Source organism: Ailuropoda melanoleuca, chromosome 3, assembly GCF_002007445.2.
Source record: "Ailuropoda melanoleuca isolate Jingjing chromosome 3, ASM200744v2, whole genome shotgun sequence".
NCBI lineage: Eukaryota > Metazoa > Chordata > Mammalia > Carnivora > Ursidae > Ailuropoda > Ailuropoda melanoleuca.
The window spans coordinates 82351656-82368810 of NC_048220.1; the positions used below are offsets into that span (position 1 = coordinate 82351656).

A 17155-nucleotide genomic window follows, 5' to 3' on the forward strand; every position below is an offset into this window, starting at 1 on the left:
TTTAATGAGATAACAGATTTTATTTACATCCATTTCCATTTAATATATCACATCTTCAGGATGGGCAGTAACCTATTTAAAAGCTATGCTCCTTCTCTTCGGGCGGTGGATAGAAGCCTCTCCCCCAGAGTAGCAGTAACTGTTGGTCTGAAAGCTTTCGAGTAGGGCAAGAACTGTGGAGAGTCTTTGACTTTGCTTACCCCTCAAACACCATTCATACACAAATAAATGCGTGTCTTCTAACTAGACACGGGCTCAATTAGTTTTCCAAATACTCTAGCCATGGCAGTATGTTCTTTGGGAAATCTAAACTGAGAATTGCTCAACTCATTCACTAACTTCTCCTGTCATTAATATGTACACCTTGACTGCCAAAAATAGTACTTAAATTTCTTACAGAATGCACTATAGAAAAAAAGCTAAAAGGACAAAAAAAACTTGCATTCAGAATATATTTTCTTACTATAGTAGTTTTTAAACTGGTGTCAGCCTGTAAATAGTTATGAGCAATAGTAACATTTATGTTTCCCCATCTTGCCAGGTAAATACATTGTATACCGAAAGTTATGTTTTCAGTACATCAACAATCTGATTATATATTCTGTATGATAGAAAGTGCTAATTTTCATTCTTCTCCCACCAAGGAAAGTGTAATTTATTATGGGGAAAGGGATTTAAATACTCCTAAAGGTACTTTTTTTTCCTCTTTAAATCTAAGGCCTGATTTTCTCCCAATAACCATTAATTGCTTGTTTTCTAAAAGTTTTTCTTTTCTTTAAGGTAAATTTAATAAGATGCCTTATAATTACCACAGTTTTGCCAGGAAAAAATAAATACCCTAATCTATATTATAATCAGGTGACAGTGTCCCTAATTTTTGATCTTTTATATTTTTCACATCAAGAGATTTCATTATGGTCTTACCTGTTATCCAAAAGAGAACTAATCCTCTCTTTTTGCTTTAAAGGGTATTTTATGGGCTGGATATCTAAACTTGCTAGTTTTGTCACACACAGTTTTGTTTTAGTCAGTGTAATCCAATTCAGAAGGATCCTAGCAATATGGTTGGTGTGAAGCTCGGGTTTTCTCGTCCAGACAAGGTCGAGGTGCCTAATAAGCTGGCTGATCAAGCTGGAAACCTTAATTTTAACTTTCTGTTCTGTACTTAAACTATGTAGTTATCTGCAGTTTATCAAAACAAAGTATAAAGATGAACGCATTTAAATGGGCCACAAATGATTCTGACTTGTAAACTGGGGAGGCCTCTTGCATTTGACCTTAAACGCCAAAGAAGGTGAAGGCAGTTTGACTTCACTGCCAACTAGATGACAGGTTATATCATCCTTCATTCTCCCAGAACTGGTCTTAGAGCCTGGTGTCATCATTCACATGCAACTGCTAATGATACAAATAAGAACATACATGTAACCAAAGGTGGTCAAGTGCAGAGATCCCTTAAGCTGGTTTAAAAAAAAAATAGATAAAAAACAAGACTAAACCAACATGCTACTCACCTCTGAAGGAGAAACCAGGGATGGTTTCCATTATAGCATATTAAAAGCAGACAAATAATCTAAAGCGTATAAACAGATTTTTTGAAAGGCCACAAGACAGTATTACTAGATCTAAGGGAGTTGGGAGCTGTGTATTACTGGTGTGAGGATACCTTTCCCCATTTATCACTAAGTGACTGCTTTACACAGCTATTCTGACATTCAGCTGCTCAGTGTTAGAACAACCAGGCCAGTCCCCATTCAACCTCATTGATCACTTAACTAGTCACTGGAAATATCAGTCATTTGCATTAATTTTCTGAAGCATTATTTAACAGATCACACCAGCACACCGAAAACTTTAGCTCTTGGCAGGTGCTTCCTATGAGCATTATACACGTCACAGTCAGTAACATTTCCCTACATATATGTATGCACAAGTACATGAAAACATTTAATACAAAATTGCACGTTACAGGAAGTACAACCTTACAGACTGTCCTAAATGTTCAGTACAGAGAAAATGAGTGCAGACAGAGCCTGTTGAAGTACAAAGCCTGTGGGATATATAATTTCAAGTCTGTGTTTCCTGCAGGATGGTCATCTCTTTTCCTACCCAGAGGCAAAATATATTTTCCAAAAATTTGGACACTGCTCATTGCATTAAATTTAGGTGCTATGTATATAGACAATAAAAGCAAAAAAAAACAAAAAAAAAACAAAAAACCATACAACACATTCCTTTTTTTAATATATCAAAAATGTTTCCAAGGCAACATTATTAAAATGATTATACCACAGTCCCTAATATAACACTAAGCGCTAGCAGGAAGGGACAGCAAGGGCAGAAAGGGTTCACCCAGTCAGCGGGTTAGGTGCTCTTCTTTTCCTCACCGAGTAAATTCACTGCTGCTTTCTTGGCTGTGGAGGAAAGAAAACTGTGTCAAGGCGACTTGCAACACTGGCTCTGTGCCTAACGTAGTGACTGGACGGCAACTTGGATGACTCCTGTTCAGGCGAGAGAACTCAGGTTTGCGGCCCGGCTAAGAGTTCCCAGGAGATGGACGAGAGACCTCTTCAGAGCACACATCCTGAGTGTGTACTCCAGCAAAGTTCTTCGAGGTCGTCTGGCCTAGCCCCCTCACAGCGGCAGTGCCATCTAAGCCATCTGCCCCTCCTTGAAGGAGCACAAGAGGCAGATTCCGGAGGCCCTACAGTGTTCCTCTGTACAATCAAGAAATTCTCGTTTGCATCTGGGTGCTCACCCAGATTTGACTAGGTCTCAATCTGATGACAAAAAGGTCATCTATCCCATGGTGACAAAAAAATCAGAGAAATTCCCACAACCCAGAAACGATGGGATATTTATACACATTTATAGTCTCTTCACTGTGCCATTTTCCCCTATGATGGGAAGAGTTAGCTTAAGTGTTCGAGTTGGTGGCAAGATGCTATATTCATCAAGAAAATATTCTTCCATCTGTGGGAGACTAAACCTTCCTCTTCCTAATTACCAAGTGACTTGGAACACGCTGTACGAACTAGTGTGGTTTGTGAGATGGGAGGTGAAGGTGTTCCGGAAGCCTCCAGGGCCTCCTGGGAGAATCCACAGACAGCACCTGTCTTTGACGGGGCCGAGTCCAGCAATGCCAGTCCTGCCTTGTTCACCAGCTGCCTGAGGGCTGTTCTCACTTCACTTAATTAAAGTCACTGAACAGAGTTAACAAGAAATTGCAGCCTCTCTCTTAACTAGCCCGTTGTAAAAAATTATTTCCTGGAGAATCCAGAAATTCTGAGAAAAGTCTAGAATGTGTCAGCAGGTAAGTCCATCCTAATTTATTTTCATTCTTACGTTCCTGTTTAGGAATGGATCCTATCAAAGTAAAAGTGGATTTTGGAGTACTGAGATCTAAGAGAACCCAGGGACTAAGAAATGTGAGTGAACTAGACAGAAGGGATGTCACCGGAGGTTGCTGGTTAGGCTGAGGGGAGGAACAGAAAGGCAATCTCTTAAAAAGAAACTGGCAATCCCCAAGTGGGAGGACATGAAGCCTACAGGTCAGAAAACACTTAAATTGTAGAAAAAGGAATGCAAGTAGACTGAAGCTGTGCGCCCAGCAGAGGAACCCAGCACAGCACGAGCTGTGTGAGAGAGAGCATCGAGAATATATCCATGCTGCTGGAGCGCTGTCTTGGGGATCTTACTTGCCCCGTGGTCAGGTCAATTCTCATCTCCCACTTTCTAATTACTGTAGAGTTGTCAAAACAAAACAGTAATTCCACAGCCCTTGCCACTTTTCTCCAACTTCTAAAACCCTTCCTGTGCCCTCTGGAACTTAACACCCAATGAATCATCAGCAAAATCTCTGTCTCCATCCATCTCTCTAAATGTTTCTTTTACCTTCTTGCTTTTACAGAAATCTGGCTGTCTCTGGAGGACACTGCTTCCTCAAGTAGTGGCTGGTTTGTTTGTTTTTAAATACAATTTAATTAACATGTAGTGTATTGTTAGTTCCAGAGGTCGAATTTAGTGATTCATCAGTTGCATACAACACCCCCGTGCTCACTCCATCAAGTGCCCTCCTTAATGCCCATCACCCGGTTAGCCCGTCCCCGGTGGTTGCTGTTTTTTCCTTCCTTGACCCTGGTACAGGTGTCTCGGGAAGGTTTGGTATGCAGTCTCTGTTCTTCATGGCCACGTTCAGAATCTCATGTCATCGGATGGTATCTGCCACCAGCCTTTCTTTTCCCAGTCACCTCTGACCCTTGGGCTGTGGTGCCTCATTTCTTGAGATTTTAGCTCCCAAGTTAATATCACTCTCTCACACTACTTTTATTTTAATTATTGGCGATTTCTGTATTCTTCCAATATCCTGGCCTATCAGCTCCCTGCTCCAATAACCTTTACATTCCGTCCTTTGGACCCCAGCCTCCCCACCTACCCCAGGCATTCACTCCATGACCCTCATCACTACCAGTACCCACAATCCCTCTACAATCTCAGTGTCAAGCATCCCACTGTCCGCCCCCACCTCCCACCTTTGCAGCTCACGGCCTCTGGTATCCCGATTCACAGTTCTCCCCACCACCTGCTTTTATAATCCACTGGTCCTACCACCTCTTCTCCACCGTTCCCACTCCCTTTGTGTCCTCCTTCCCTCCTCAGCCAGTTTAAGTTCAGCTGTCAGACACTAACACTAGTCCCACTCTCACTTCCTAGTTCCTGACCCGGCGCTCCACCTCTTCTGCGACTACACCTGGGTCACTGAAGGTCACTGAAGGTCACTGAAGGGACGCCGAGATGAGCCGGCCTCACTTCAAATTCGTGAACACAGATCTCCAGTGAGCCTCTAATATGCCGGCCGGGTCTGTCCACTCTCCCACCACCTCGGCGGGCCCCGCTCACGCGGTACTTGTCTCTGGCAGCTTTCACACTCCCGTGGCAGAGGGGAGTGGCTGCAGGACAGAGCTGATGGCCCACAGAGATGGACGGTTGTTACCTGACCCCAGTCCTAGGCAACGATTTCATACCATCTCCTCTTTCTGTCCCCTCCTTCCCCATCCCCAATCCACTGACCTTTCTTGCTACTTTACTGAGAACTCTGCAGCAGAGAGTCACTTTTGTCAGCTCCCACCATCCCATAAACTCACCTACCAGCATCTCTATCCGTGTTATAAACCGTTGTGCCCCTGGGAATGCAAACTGGTGCAGCCACTCTGGAGAGCAGTATGGAGGTTTCTCAAAAAGTTAACAACAGAGCGATCCAGCAACTGCACTACTAGGTATTTACCCAAGGGATACAAAAACACAGATTCAAAGGGGTACATGCACCCCGATGTTTACAGCAGCTTTAACAACAACAGCCAAACTATGGAGAGAGCCCAAATGTCCATCAACTGATGACTGGACAAAGAAAATGTGTGTATATGTACATATATATGTGTGTATATACGTGTGTAACACACACACACAATGGTGTATCACTCAGCCATCAAAAAGAATGAAACCTTGCCATTTGCAACCACATGGATGGAGCCAGAACGTATTATGCTAAGTGAAATAAGTCAGTCAGAGAAAGACAAACACCATATGATCTCACTCATATGTGGAATTTAAGAAAGAAAACAGATGAACATATGGGAAGGGGGAAAAGAAAAAAAGGAAAGACGGAAACAAACCATAAGAGACTCAACAACAGAACAAACTGAAGGTTGATGGAGGGAGCTGGGTGGGGGATGGGCTGGGTAGGTGATGGGTATTAAGGAGGGCACTTGTGATGAGCACTGAGTATTGTATTAGTGACGAATCACTGAATTCTACCCCAGAAACCAATACTGCACTGCATGTTAACTACCTAAAATCTAAATAAAATAAATAAATACATAAACTGTCGTGCCCCTGTGAACAATCCTGTTTGGACTCTAGATCCTTGAGGATTCCTCTGGTCTAATCAAGAACAGAGCTCCAATAGTTCTCTCTTCACTCTTATCAGTTTTTTGCTCTCTAATGGATCATTCCCACTAATTTTCAAACAGATGTTGTTCCTTCTACTTTAAGAAGAAGAAGAAAAATACTCCCTCAGTACCCCAGCTCCTCTTCCCAGTTGCTACCCTATTCTTCTCTTTTCAGGAAATTTCCCAAAAAAAAGACCTACCCATCTTCTCTCAGCTTTGCTTCCCATCTCTCACATCCATTCCGATCAGGATCTCAGTCCCACCACTCCACAAACTGTTTTGTCAAGATCACTAGTGCCTTCCTCACCACCAAGTGTGATAGCCAGTTTTCAGTCATACCTTACTTGACCTGTCCGCAGCATGTGACACAACGGACCACTTCCTCCTCTTTGAAACACTTTCCTCACTTGGCCCCGAGGACACCAGTCACATGGCTTTCTTGCTGCTACAACTGGCCACTTCTTATCAGTCTACGTTGCCCACTGCTTCTCATCTCCCCAATCTCTAAACATTGTGGACCCCTGGCTCAGTCTTGGACCTCATCTTTTCTAACTACATTCACTCCCTTTGTGATCTCATCTGGTCCCGTGTCCAGAACTGAATTCCCTGTTTTCCCCTCTAAACCTGTTACATCTAGTCTCCCCCAGCTCAACAGCAAAGCTATCCTTCCATCTCTTCTGGCTGAAACGCTTGGCTTCGTGCATGACTCCTCTCTCCTACTCCACACCTGATCCCTAAGCAAATCCTATGGGTTCTACCTTCAGAATATATCAAGAGTTCAATGACTTCTTGCCTCCTACTGCTATTACTATGGCCCAAGCCACCGTCATCCTCTCCAGCTGGTTCACTGCAAACACTTTATAACTGGTCTGATTTCCTCCCTGTCCCCTTTCAGTCTATTCTTAATACCATAGCCAAAGTGATCTGTTAAAACAGGATGGATCACGTTGCTCCCCTGCTCAAAGTTCTCCAAGAGCACCCCATCTCAGAGTTAAACCCAAAGCCTCTACAAAAGCCTATAAGGCCCTCCATGATCTGTCTTCTTCCAGCCTCCACTCCCCAACCTCTCTGACCTTATCTCCTTCTTCCCTTGCTTGCTTCACTCCCCTCCAACCATACTGCTCTCACCTCCACTCTGTGCATGCAGTTTTCTCCATCTGCAGCATTCTTCCCCATGGTTTCTTTCAAGTCTGATTCAGTATGGCCTTCTTGGTGAGGAGTCCCTAAATCATTCTATTTGAAATTGTAACTTCTGCCCCCAGAACTCCCTATCTATCTGCTTTATTTTTCTCTATATCATCTGCTAACTATATCATATAACTTTAAAATTTTACTGTATCTCTTAACAAGAGTGTAAGAAGCTTCCTGAGTTCAAATTGTATGGTCTCTTCGGTTCACTGGCTCATCCCCAGTGCTATGAACATGCTTGGCACATATTAAGCACCTCAATAAATAAATGTTGAATACATGAATCAGGAGAACTGAAAGGGCATTCTCTTGACCTGTAACAAAAGCATATTAAACAGTTCAACCTGAAATGAATTCAAGAGATCAGACTTGTATATAAATACAGATGATTCTCTAAAATCTCTGCCCACCACAGAAAAGTCATTTTTCCTAACGTGCTGACTGAACCTTAAATATAGCATGGTGGAAGAATCTTGGGATAAGCAAAGGGCAACAGGTGCAGTGTTGGTCAAGAGATCGCAGAGTAGCCTTGGCATTTAGCTGAGGAAGGCTGACAGGAGAGGAGAAGCAGCTTGTTCTTTGGGCCCGGGACCCCACAGGTCCTCCCACCTGCTGAAGCCAGCTGCCCCCGAGTCTTACCTTCTTTAGTGATGGTATCTACAGTCTCTTTGGCTTTGTCCTTCAAGTCACTGACCATAGTGTCCACCTGGGACTCATGCTTCAGGAAGACAGGCTGGATGACGCGTTTGTAGAGTAGTTCGGCCCCGTTAGAAGGGCTCGGGGCCATGCACCACAACAGGAAGCCGCACTGCACAGAGAGAGCGCCAGCATGGTAACCATGGTAATGGGACAGGCGGCAGGAACCCTGACAACACACACTGCCACCACTGCTCTGCCGATGGCACTGCCTCGGCTACATTCTCCAACAACACTTCCGGTGTTTTCTGTAGGCTACGAAGTGCGCTTTCTTAGATGCAAAAAACACCTGACAAATGATGACCTAGTAAGGAAAAGCTGAGACTGAAAAAAGAAAGGGAAAACACACCAAGTCCAACAGCTTAACTTCCTAACTTGGATCACTTTTTAGTTTATAGCTGCAGGAAGTTTTATTACTCATAACTCTTAAATCAGTTGAAGAAACATACTACTTACCTGCATGTGTAAAGAAAGCTCTGTCTAGATAAGCCGCATATCTCTGGGGCTTGTTCTCACCGGCTTTCCCCAGTAGGTCTGTCACAGTTATTCATCTGTTCCAGACAAAATATCCTGGCCGTGTTTTGAATTCTTCCCTTAGCAGAAATGATAGTTTTTACCTTCCAGGAACCTTCCAGTCAGCTCTTCATCATCTTCCCCTTTGAATGAAGATATCATTCCTAACTCTTTCCTTTGCCATTGGAATAAAATAAAATAATATCATCCTAACTCTACTTTGCGTTTGGAGTAAAAAAACGGACAAGAATTATGCTCTCAAAACTTCCAAAACGGGAACTGTCACACTATATTTTTATCCAAAACAGTTTTACCGTTTATTCAAATGACAACTCAGCACTTTAAGTTGTCCCAGCAGTTTATTCTTGTCTAAGATACTGAGCAAAAAAGGGGATCTGCACAGTGACATGTCCTCAACACATGACTCTCTGTAGATTATCTGAACTACAGAACTCTGGAAAAGAGTAGTCATAAATTAGAATTTTTTATGGGCACAGGTGGTCAGGGGCAAGCTTTCAGAAGACAGGGGCTATCAGACTGGATTAAAAACAAATTACAGCATAGCTATATTCTTCTTATAAGAAACACACCTAAGACATAGCCAACTGGGACACCGAAAATAAAGGAGTGAAAAGAGATGTATCAGACAAATACCACTCTCAAAGTACCTTATTTAGTAATATGCACAGCACATAAGCATTGTTCACGGTAAAATAAGTAAACCGCGATAAAGAAGGAAAACAATTTGCCAAGAGGATTCACACAAACCTACGTATCTTTGAAAATGTAAATTATATATAGCTTTGTATGTGTGTAATTACAGAATTATCTGTATAATTTGTTTTTATAATTTTATAATTATAGATAGCTTCCAAATATAGCTTTGAATTATGTAAATTAAAAAGTCAGAATTATACAGATAAATGAAAAAATCCAGTCATAGATTTTTAACACTTCCACTAGAAACTGATATATCAAAAAAACAGAAACTAGAGAAGAACAAGGAATGCAAAATTAAAAATCTTGATCTAAAAACATACAGATCTCTCCACCCAACAAACTGATTTCAAGACAATTACATACTACAGATATAGAGATTAAAAGAATGGGCTCAGAGAAACTGGATTCTTTTTTTTTTTTTTAAAGATTTTATTTATTTATTTGACAGAGATAGAGATAGGCAGTGAGAGAGGGAACACAAGCAGGGGGAGTGGGAGAGGAAGAAACAGGCTCATAGCAGAGGAGCCTGATGTGGGGCTCGAACCCATAACATAACGCTGGGATCACGCCCTGAGCCGAAGGCAGACGCTTAACCGCTGTGCCACCCAGGCGCCCCGAGAAACTGGATTCTAATCCTGGTTCTGCCATTTACTAGCGAGGCAAACCTTGTGTGAGTTACTTAATTACTTAAGTCTGTACAGACTTTATAATATAAATAGGCGTTAACTGAAATTAAAGAAAAATCTACCTCATATAGATTTTGTTAGAAAATAAGAAACATCTGGACCATCCAGGATAGGTGGGGCTTTGTCTCTGTCCCAGGAACACTGTCTTCTACCAATAGCCATGGAACCGAAACAGCCTAAGTGATTACCTTTAAATGGGGTAATTACAATCAAATCCCAAAACAAACATATATCTTAAAAAAAAATTTATTTGGTGGGGGGGAGCATGTGCAGGGGGAGAGGCAGAGGGAAAGGCAGACTCCCCACTGAGCAGGGAGCCCACCCCGAGGCTCGATCCCAGGCCTCTGGGATCATGACCTGAGCCAAAGGCAGACACTTAACAGACTGAGCCACCCAGGTGCCCCCAACATATTCCCTTTTTAAGCAACTATTTTGTAACTCTTTTACCACCCAAAATAAAACTTAATGATATACCTACACATATCATTTCCAAAAAAAAAAAAAAAATCAAGAAGTTCTCTAACTCCAAAATAAAGGAAAAATAAAGTGAAAGTAATTTATCATCAACAGTACATATTTTTCAAGGTGTAAATGTTCAAGCCAAACTATACTAGACAACCCCATGAAATACTCCTAAATAGAATCAGTGACTATTAACAGCTACAAACAAAATTTCCTCCATATATTTCCAAAAGGTTGAGAATTTCTGAACTGGAGGGACTACGCAGGCTGCTTCACATATCCGAGCCCTCAACCCAATGAGATTCCCCGTCCTAATCTCCAAGTAATGATTTTAAGTCAACCCTCCCTCAATTCTCCTCCCCCCGATGTGTGGGACTCCACAGCTCACTCACTGAGCATAACAGCAGGAAAACAGAATGCTCAGAGAAAAGCAATGAGGGGAAAGCATGACAGTAGGGAAGAGCAAACATTCAGACCAGCCACCTCCTAGTCTCCTGACACGTCTGTGCAACCAACCCAAACTCCGCCGAGCCCTCACACGTACATAATGGCAGAGTCACACCTTCTGCTACAGGCCCAAGCTCTGAAATGGAGCCAGATCCTTGGAGTACCCTCAGCACCTCACAGTTGTGTGGGCTGCTCCCTGTTTCCTTTTAGTTTTCCCAGCAACTCTGTGCTAGCACCTGCTGGGCTTGGATGGCTATCCTAGTGAATTATAAGATACTGCCAGAGAAACCTTGATTTCCTTAACTACACATTTGTATTAACCCAAAATGCAGAACAGAGTGACTGCGTCTTTCACTGGCTTTCACTTCCATTGCCTCTGCTTAGAGCCCGGTTAATTAGAGACAGACCCTGCAGACCACCTCTCTAATTAACATTTCTCTCTGGAAGACTTCTGGTTTTTATTCACTTATTTACTTTATAAAAGATTTATTTATTTATTTTAGAGAGAGAGTGAGTGTGTGCATGCATGAGGAAGGGGCAGAGGGAGAGGGAGAGAATCCCAAGCAGACTTCCTGCTGAGCTTGGAGCCCGAAAGAGGGAGGGTCTCAATCCTACAACCCCCAAATCCTGACCTGAGACAAAACCAAGTTGGATGCTTAACCAGCTGAGCCACCCAGGCACCCCAAAATTTCTGGTTTTTAACATCCAACTATCATACGATGTTTTCACTGGTTGCTTATATAGGTAATGCTAATACATAAGACCCAAAACTCAGTACAGCAGTTTAAACAAAATGATGTGCAGGACAAAGGAAAAATTACATTCTTGACACTGCATTAGAATTCCATGTGGATGTTTTAAAGAGTATTCAAGGAGCTGTGCCATATACTACTGCATAGGAAGCAATAATTTTGTATTTTGCTGTGTTTTACTAATATTTGGAAAACTGGTATGGAGTTTTAGATTTATACATCTTAATTTTTATCATTTAAAAGTGTAGGAAATAGTCTCCAGGCTGGTATTCGTATGTAGAATATCTAAGTTTCAGGAATGGATTACTACTGTAGACATAGATGCCCGTATTACAAGGATGGGCAGCAAGGTGAAGTGGAAATGATTCAGTGGATTAGGAATCAGTTGGTATCTATTTTATTTTATGACTTGAGGTAAAGTCATAAACAACCTGTCTAAGAGTCAGTTTTCTGTTCCTAGGATTATAGGAAAGTCACAAATTAATGTCCTTGAAGAAAGTATACAAGATAGCAGAATACCAAGTCCTACAGTACTTACTGTTTTTGAAAACCTCTAAAGTATTATCTGCCCGTGTAGACATCAGTCCCTCAGCAATCCAGAAAAGCTAATTCATTCGTCTTTCCTGGATGAATTAAGGCAAGCCTGCCAGACAGAACCAGAGCTAAGTGTCTACATTTCTGCACCTCTCCAATGTGATTAGGCTATACTCCGGTCTGCTCGCTTCTTTCCAGTACCCTCTAGCTATTGTCTTGGGACAGTAAAATAATTACTGCTTTCTACCTACATCATTAGCATTTTCCAGTTTTCAGATGAAATAGCTTTCTTGTATTAAAAAATAAAGTTAATTACTGTTCAACTCTCATGGTGATATTCAGCCCAGGAGTACCCTGAACTACACAGATCCGAGCATCCTTCTATTATTTTGTAAAGATTTTACTAATTTATGTTTGTTTGTGTGTTTATTTATTTATTTGAGAGAGACAGAGAAAGGAGCAGAGGGGGAGGGACATGCAGATTCCCTGCTGAGCACGGAGCCTGACTCTTCTCTCGATCCCAGGACCCTGAGATCATGACCTGAGCTGAAATCAAGACTCAGGCACTTAACTGACTTGAGCCACGCAGACCCCCCCCCCAATCCTTTTAATCAAGCTGCCGTCAAAGTGCCAAGTGACTTTCCTAAGAGCAAACACAGCCCTCTCCTGCCTCCCACTCAAAGAGCCTGTGCTGTTTTAACTGGTTCGTGGCACAATTACAGATTGCAGCAGGCCAGATCATTCTGTCTGTGGTTCTAACGCTACCAGCATCCAGTTTTCTCCTAGAAGAGGTTACGTCCAAGGTAGGGATAGGCTTTATATACAGTTTGGGACCAGCCTGGTCAGAATTGAGTTAACGTCAAAAAACAAAAAACCCCACACTTCAGCACTGACCTGCTGATATGACAATCACCTGGTCAGAAACAGAAGTCGTAGGAAGCTTTACAAGGTAACCACAATAACAGCGATAGGCTAAACTTAAAGCCGAAGGCTCAGCATGCATAAATAAAAGTTATAAAGAACATGTGCAGGGGAAGATTTCCCTGTTCGTTATGCCTCCCATGAAGTTAGGAAGAGAAATCCTCTGCTGTCCATCATGGGTGAGGCAGTACAGGTGACAGTGGGGACAGTCTGGGTCGGGACTTAAACTCGCTGGAGTTTATTCAACCTCGTTTAAAAAACAAATCTAGAAAATGATCTAAATGGGTGTAAAGAGGAAGCACAAAGCTGTTCATTTCAGCATTTGTTAAAATAGTGAGATAAATGCCCTAAATGTCCATCAATTGGGATATTAGTACATTACCACCTATAATAGATTAGACAGTTTGTCAAAGAATATTGAATAACATGAGAAAATACTCCTGGTATTATGTTAATTAAAAAAGTGAGATACAGAATTGTTTAATATGTGGTCTCAACCATACACACATGGTTAAAGCAACAATATATATACATGGTTCTGCGTGTCTTTACGTGCGTGGACTGATAGGCTCCCACCTTAAAAAAATTAGGAAGACTAATGTTAATGGTAGTAGGATTACAAATGCTGTTTTCCTCCCTATGCGAAACATGCCCCAACACATGCACGTGCACACACACACGCACTCTCACACACACACGCACGTGCACGCACGCACACACGAATGTAAACAGTACGGCAGCAGGCACTTTGTTTTATTCACCAAAGTACCCCTCTGACCTAGAACAGATTCTGGCACACAGAAGTTTTAAATACATATCTCTGAATAATGAAATGAACAGAGACTACCTTCATTATCAGAGAAAAAAAGCGGGGGGCTTTTACATTTATTTTTATTTTTTAAAAATTTTTTAAGATTTTATTTATTTGAGAGAGAGAGTTCAAGAGCACGAGCGGGGTGAGAGGCAGAGGGAGAAAGAGCTGCGCAGGGAGCCTGACGATGGGCGATCCGGGGACTCCAGGATCACGACCCGAGCCGGAGGCAGATGCCCGACTGACTGAACCACCGTGCGCCCCGACATTTGTTTTTAAAACCTCCTGCTTAAGGACCAACCTCAGAACAAAGCTCTGAGCAGGCACCATCCACGATTTCTAGCCGCACAAGATTGTATATTATTTTGTCAACTGATCTTTGATGCCTAATCATTGGTTCCTCTCATTTTCCTCCAATCTTTGGCTGTTTTAAAGATTTTTGTTTTGTTTTATTTATTTTTTTGAGAGAGACAGAGAGAAAGCACTAGCAGGGGGAGGGGCAGAGAGACAAGCAGACCCTGATGAGCGCAGAGCCCAAAAGGAACCCTGAGATTGTGACCTGAGCCGAAGTCAGACGCTTAACCGGCTGAGTCACCCAGGCGCCCCCAATCTTAGAGGCTGCTTTAGAAAAAATACCAACAATATTAATTCTGCAAAAAATAAATATTAAATGTGTCCTTACTTAGGTCTTTTTTCCCACTCCATATATCACTATGTGATTATAACAATGGCATATGGTCTGTGCTAACCCTTAAAAGGGGTATTTTCAGGGAACCTGGGTGGCTCAGTCGTTTAAGTGTCTGCCTTTGACTCAGGTCATGATCTCGGGGTCCTGGGACGGAGCCCTGTGTCAGGCTCCCTGCTCAGTGTGTACATCTTTATCAATTCATTTATTGAAAACACTGACATTGCTTCCATACTTAGGCTATTATAAATAATGCTGCAAAACCATAGAGGTGCACGTATTTTTTTGAATTAGTGTTATCATTTTCTTTGGGTAAATACCCAGTAGTAAAATTACTATTATCATATGGTATAGAATTTTAATTTTGAGGAACCTCCATACTGTTTTCCATAATGGCCGCACCAGTTTATATTCTCACCAACAACACACGAAGGTTGCCTTATCTCCATATCCTCACCAACATTCGTTATTCTTGTCTTTTTGATACTAGGCATTCTGACTGGTGTGAGGTGATATCTCACTGTGGTTTTGATTTGCATTTACCTGATGACAAATAATGTTGAAGACATGTGTTTTCATGTGTCTGTTGGCCATCTGTATGTCTTCTTTGGAAAAATGTCTATTCAGGTTTTCTGCCCATTTTTCTAATCAGATTGTTTGGGTTTTGGTTGGTTTGTTTGTTTAGGGGTGTTGAGTTGTATGAGTTCTTTATATATTTTGGATACTAACCCCTTTGTAGATATATCATTTGCAAATATCTCCTCGCATTCAGTAGGTTGCCTTTTTGTTTTGCTGACGGTTTCCTTCACTGTGCAAAAGCTTTTTATTTTGATGTAGTCCCAATAGTTTATTTTTTGCTTTTGTTTCCCTTGCCTGAGGAGACATTATCTAGAAATATGTGGCTAAGTTCAATGTGAAAGAATTACTGCCTCTATTTTCTTTTAGGAGTTTTATGGTTTCAGGTTTCACATTTAGGTCTTTAACCCATTTTGAGTTTATTTTTGTATGTGGTATAAGAAAGTGGTCCAGTTTCATTCTTTTGCATGTGGCTGTCCAGTTTTCCCAACACCATTTAGGGAAGAGATTATCTTTTCTCCATTGGATATCCTCACCTCCTTTGTCACAGGATAATTAATCATATAAGCATGGGTTTATTTCTGAGGACTCTGTTCTGTTCCTTTGACCTATGCATCGATTTTTGTGCCAGTGCTATAGTTTTTGCTTACTATACCTCTGTAGTATATGGTTTGGAATCTGGGATTGTGATGCCTCCAGCTCTGTTCTTCTCTTTCAAAACTATGTAGGCTATTCGGGGTCTTTAGTGGTTCCATACAAAGTTTAGAATTATTTATTCTAGTTCTACATAAAATGCTACTGGTATTTTAAAAGGGAATGCTCCGAATCTGTAGATTACTTTGAAATGTGTGTGTGTGTGTGTGTGTGTGTGTGTATGTTTTCAATCTTTCCTTCCAGTTTTCAAGTTTGTTCCATTCTGTTATTTATGCCATATAGTGTGTTCTTTATTTCAAATTTTTCATATCTCATATTTTTGCTTGGCTCTTTCCTGTGTTCTCTTGTTCCTATTTCATATTGCTATATTTCTTCTGCTAGCAATCTATCTTAGACGTCTTGGTTAGTCAGTCCTAGTATTTCTACTGCTGACAGAATTTTGTTACTGATCATGTTGTCTTTCTTTGAAATGGTTGTACTTTTCAAATATCTTGTTATTTTGGCCTGTAACCTCCCTCTAGGAATATCAGCTGCTCTGTTAGGCACTGGGATGGAGGAAAACCACACAGCAATGCATGCTGGTCCCAGTAAGCTGTGGGTAGGAAGCCCCAGGTAGAGAGGAACCACAGTTAGCACTCTTCTCGCACTAAACAGCCCCGCAGGCCAAGGGAACACCCTTTGGTCCCCCAACAGCATTAGAAGGAGACGCTCATAAGCTATAACGCACAGTTCAAGGGATAGAGAGGGAGCGGACGGGGAGCAACCGCCCTGGCTACTTAGTTCCACTCATTTTCCTCAGCGCCCCAACAAGGACAGGACTTCTATGCCAAAACCTCCACTTTAGGAACAAAGTACAGGAGAATGTTTTTTAACTTGGAGGTATAGAAGCAAGACAAAACGTAAAAGTCACAAAGAAAAAGATTTGATGAGAGTATTTACGGTTTCCAAAAAAATGTACACCCTACCTATTAGAAGATGTTAACTTTCTTTTTTTTTTTTTTTTTTTTTTACAGATTTTATTTATTTATTTGACAGAGAGAGAGGCAGTGAGAGAGTAAACACAAGCAGGGGGAGGGAGAGAGAGAGAGGGAGAAGCAGGCCTCCCTCAGAGCAGGGGCCTGACGCGGGTCTCGATCCCAGGACCCTGGGATCATGACCTGAGCCAAAGGCAGACACTTAACGACTGAGCCACCCAGGTGTCCCAGATGTTAACTTTCTTATTCAGAATCGATACAGGTCCCAGTAGCAATGAGTTTCAACTTCCCAATCCTTTTCCTCACATGGTGGTAACCAAGGTTTGTTCTCTACCCAACACAAGGTGTGGCAGGGCGGATCCCTGACGACAGCACCTGCCAACGTTCTCATAATGACTTCCTTAGAAAGCTCGTTTCACATCTTTCTCCAGACCTATGTAAGAATAAGTACTTTTTTCTTCTAGAAATAATGCCTCCTTCACACCACTGTGAATACTCAATGGCCTGCCAGAATGTACGGGGCTTCTGTGTCGAACACAGATAACTGCCTGATGACAGGGTCTTGGTAAACTACCGGCCATGCTTGGG

The 17155-nt window shown here is 42.0% G+C and overlaps 1 protein-coding gene across 1 annotated transcript in view; it reads right to left on the minus strand.

Annotated features, from left to right (window-relative positions):
* REEP5 (receptor accessory protein 5) overlaps positions 1 to 17155 on the minus strand; it is a gene marked incomplete at its 5' end in the record, with an annotated part of 34937 nt that continues 17782 nt past the window's right edge. Inside the window, 2 exons of the mRNA XM_034655652.1 lie at positions 1 to 2414; positions 7776 to 7944. Of these exons, the coding sequence (XP_034511543.1) occupies positions 2365 to 2414; positions 7776 to 7944 (219 nt within the window). The remainder of the gene's footprint in view (positions 2415 to 7775; positions 7945 to 17155) is intronic.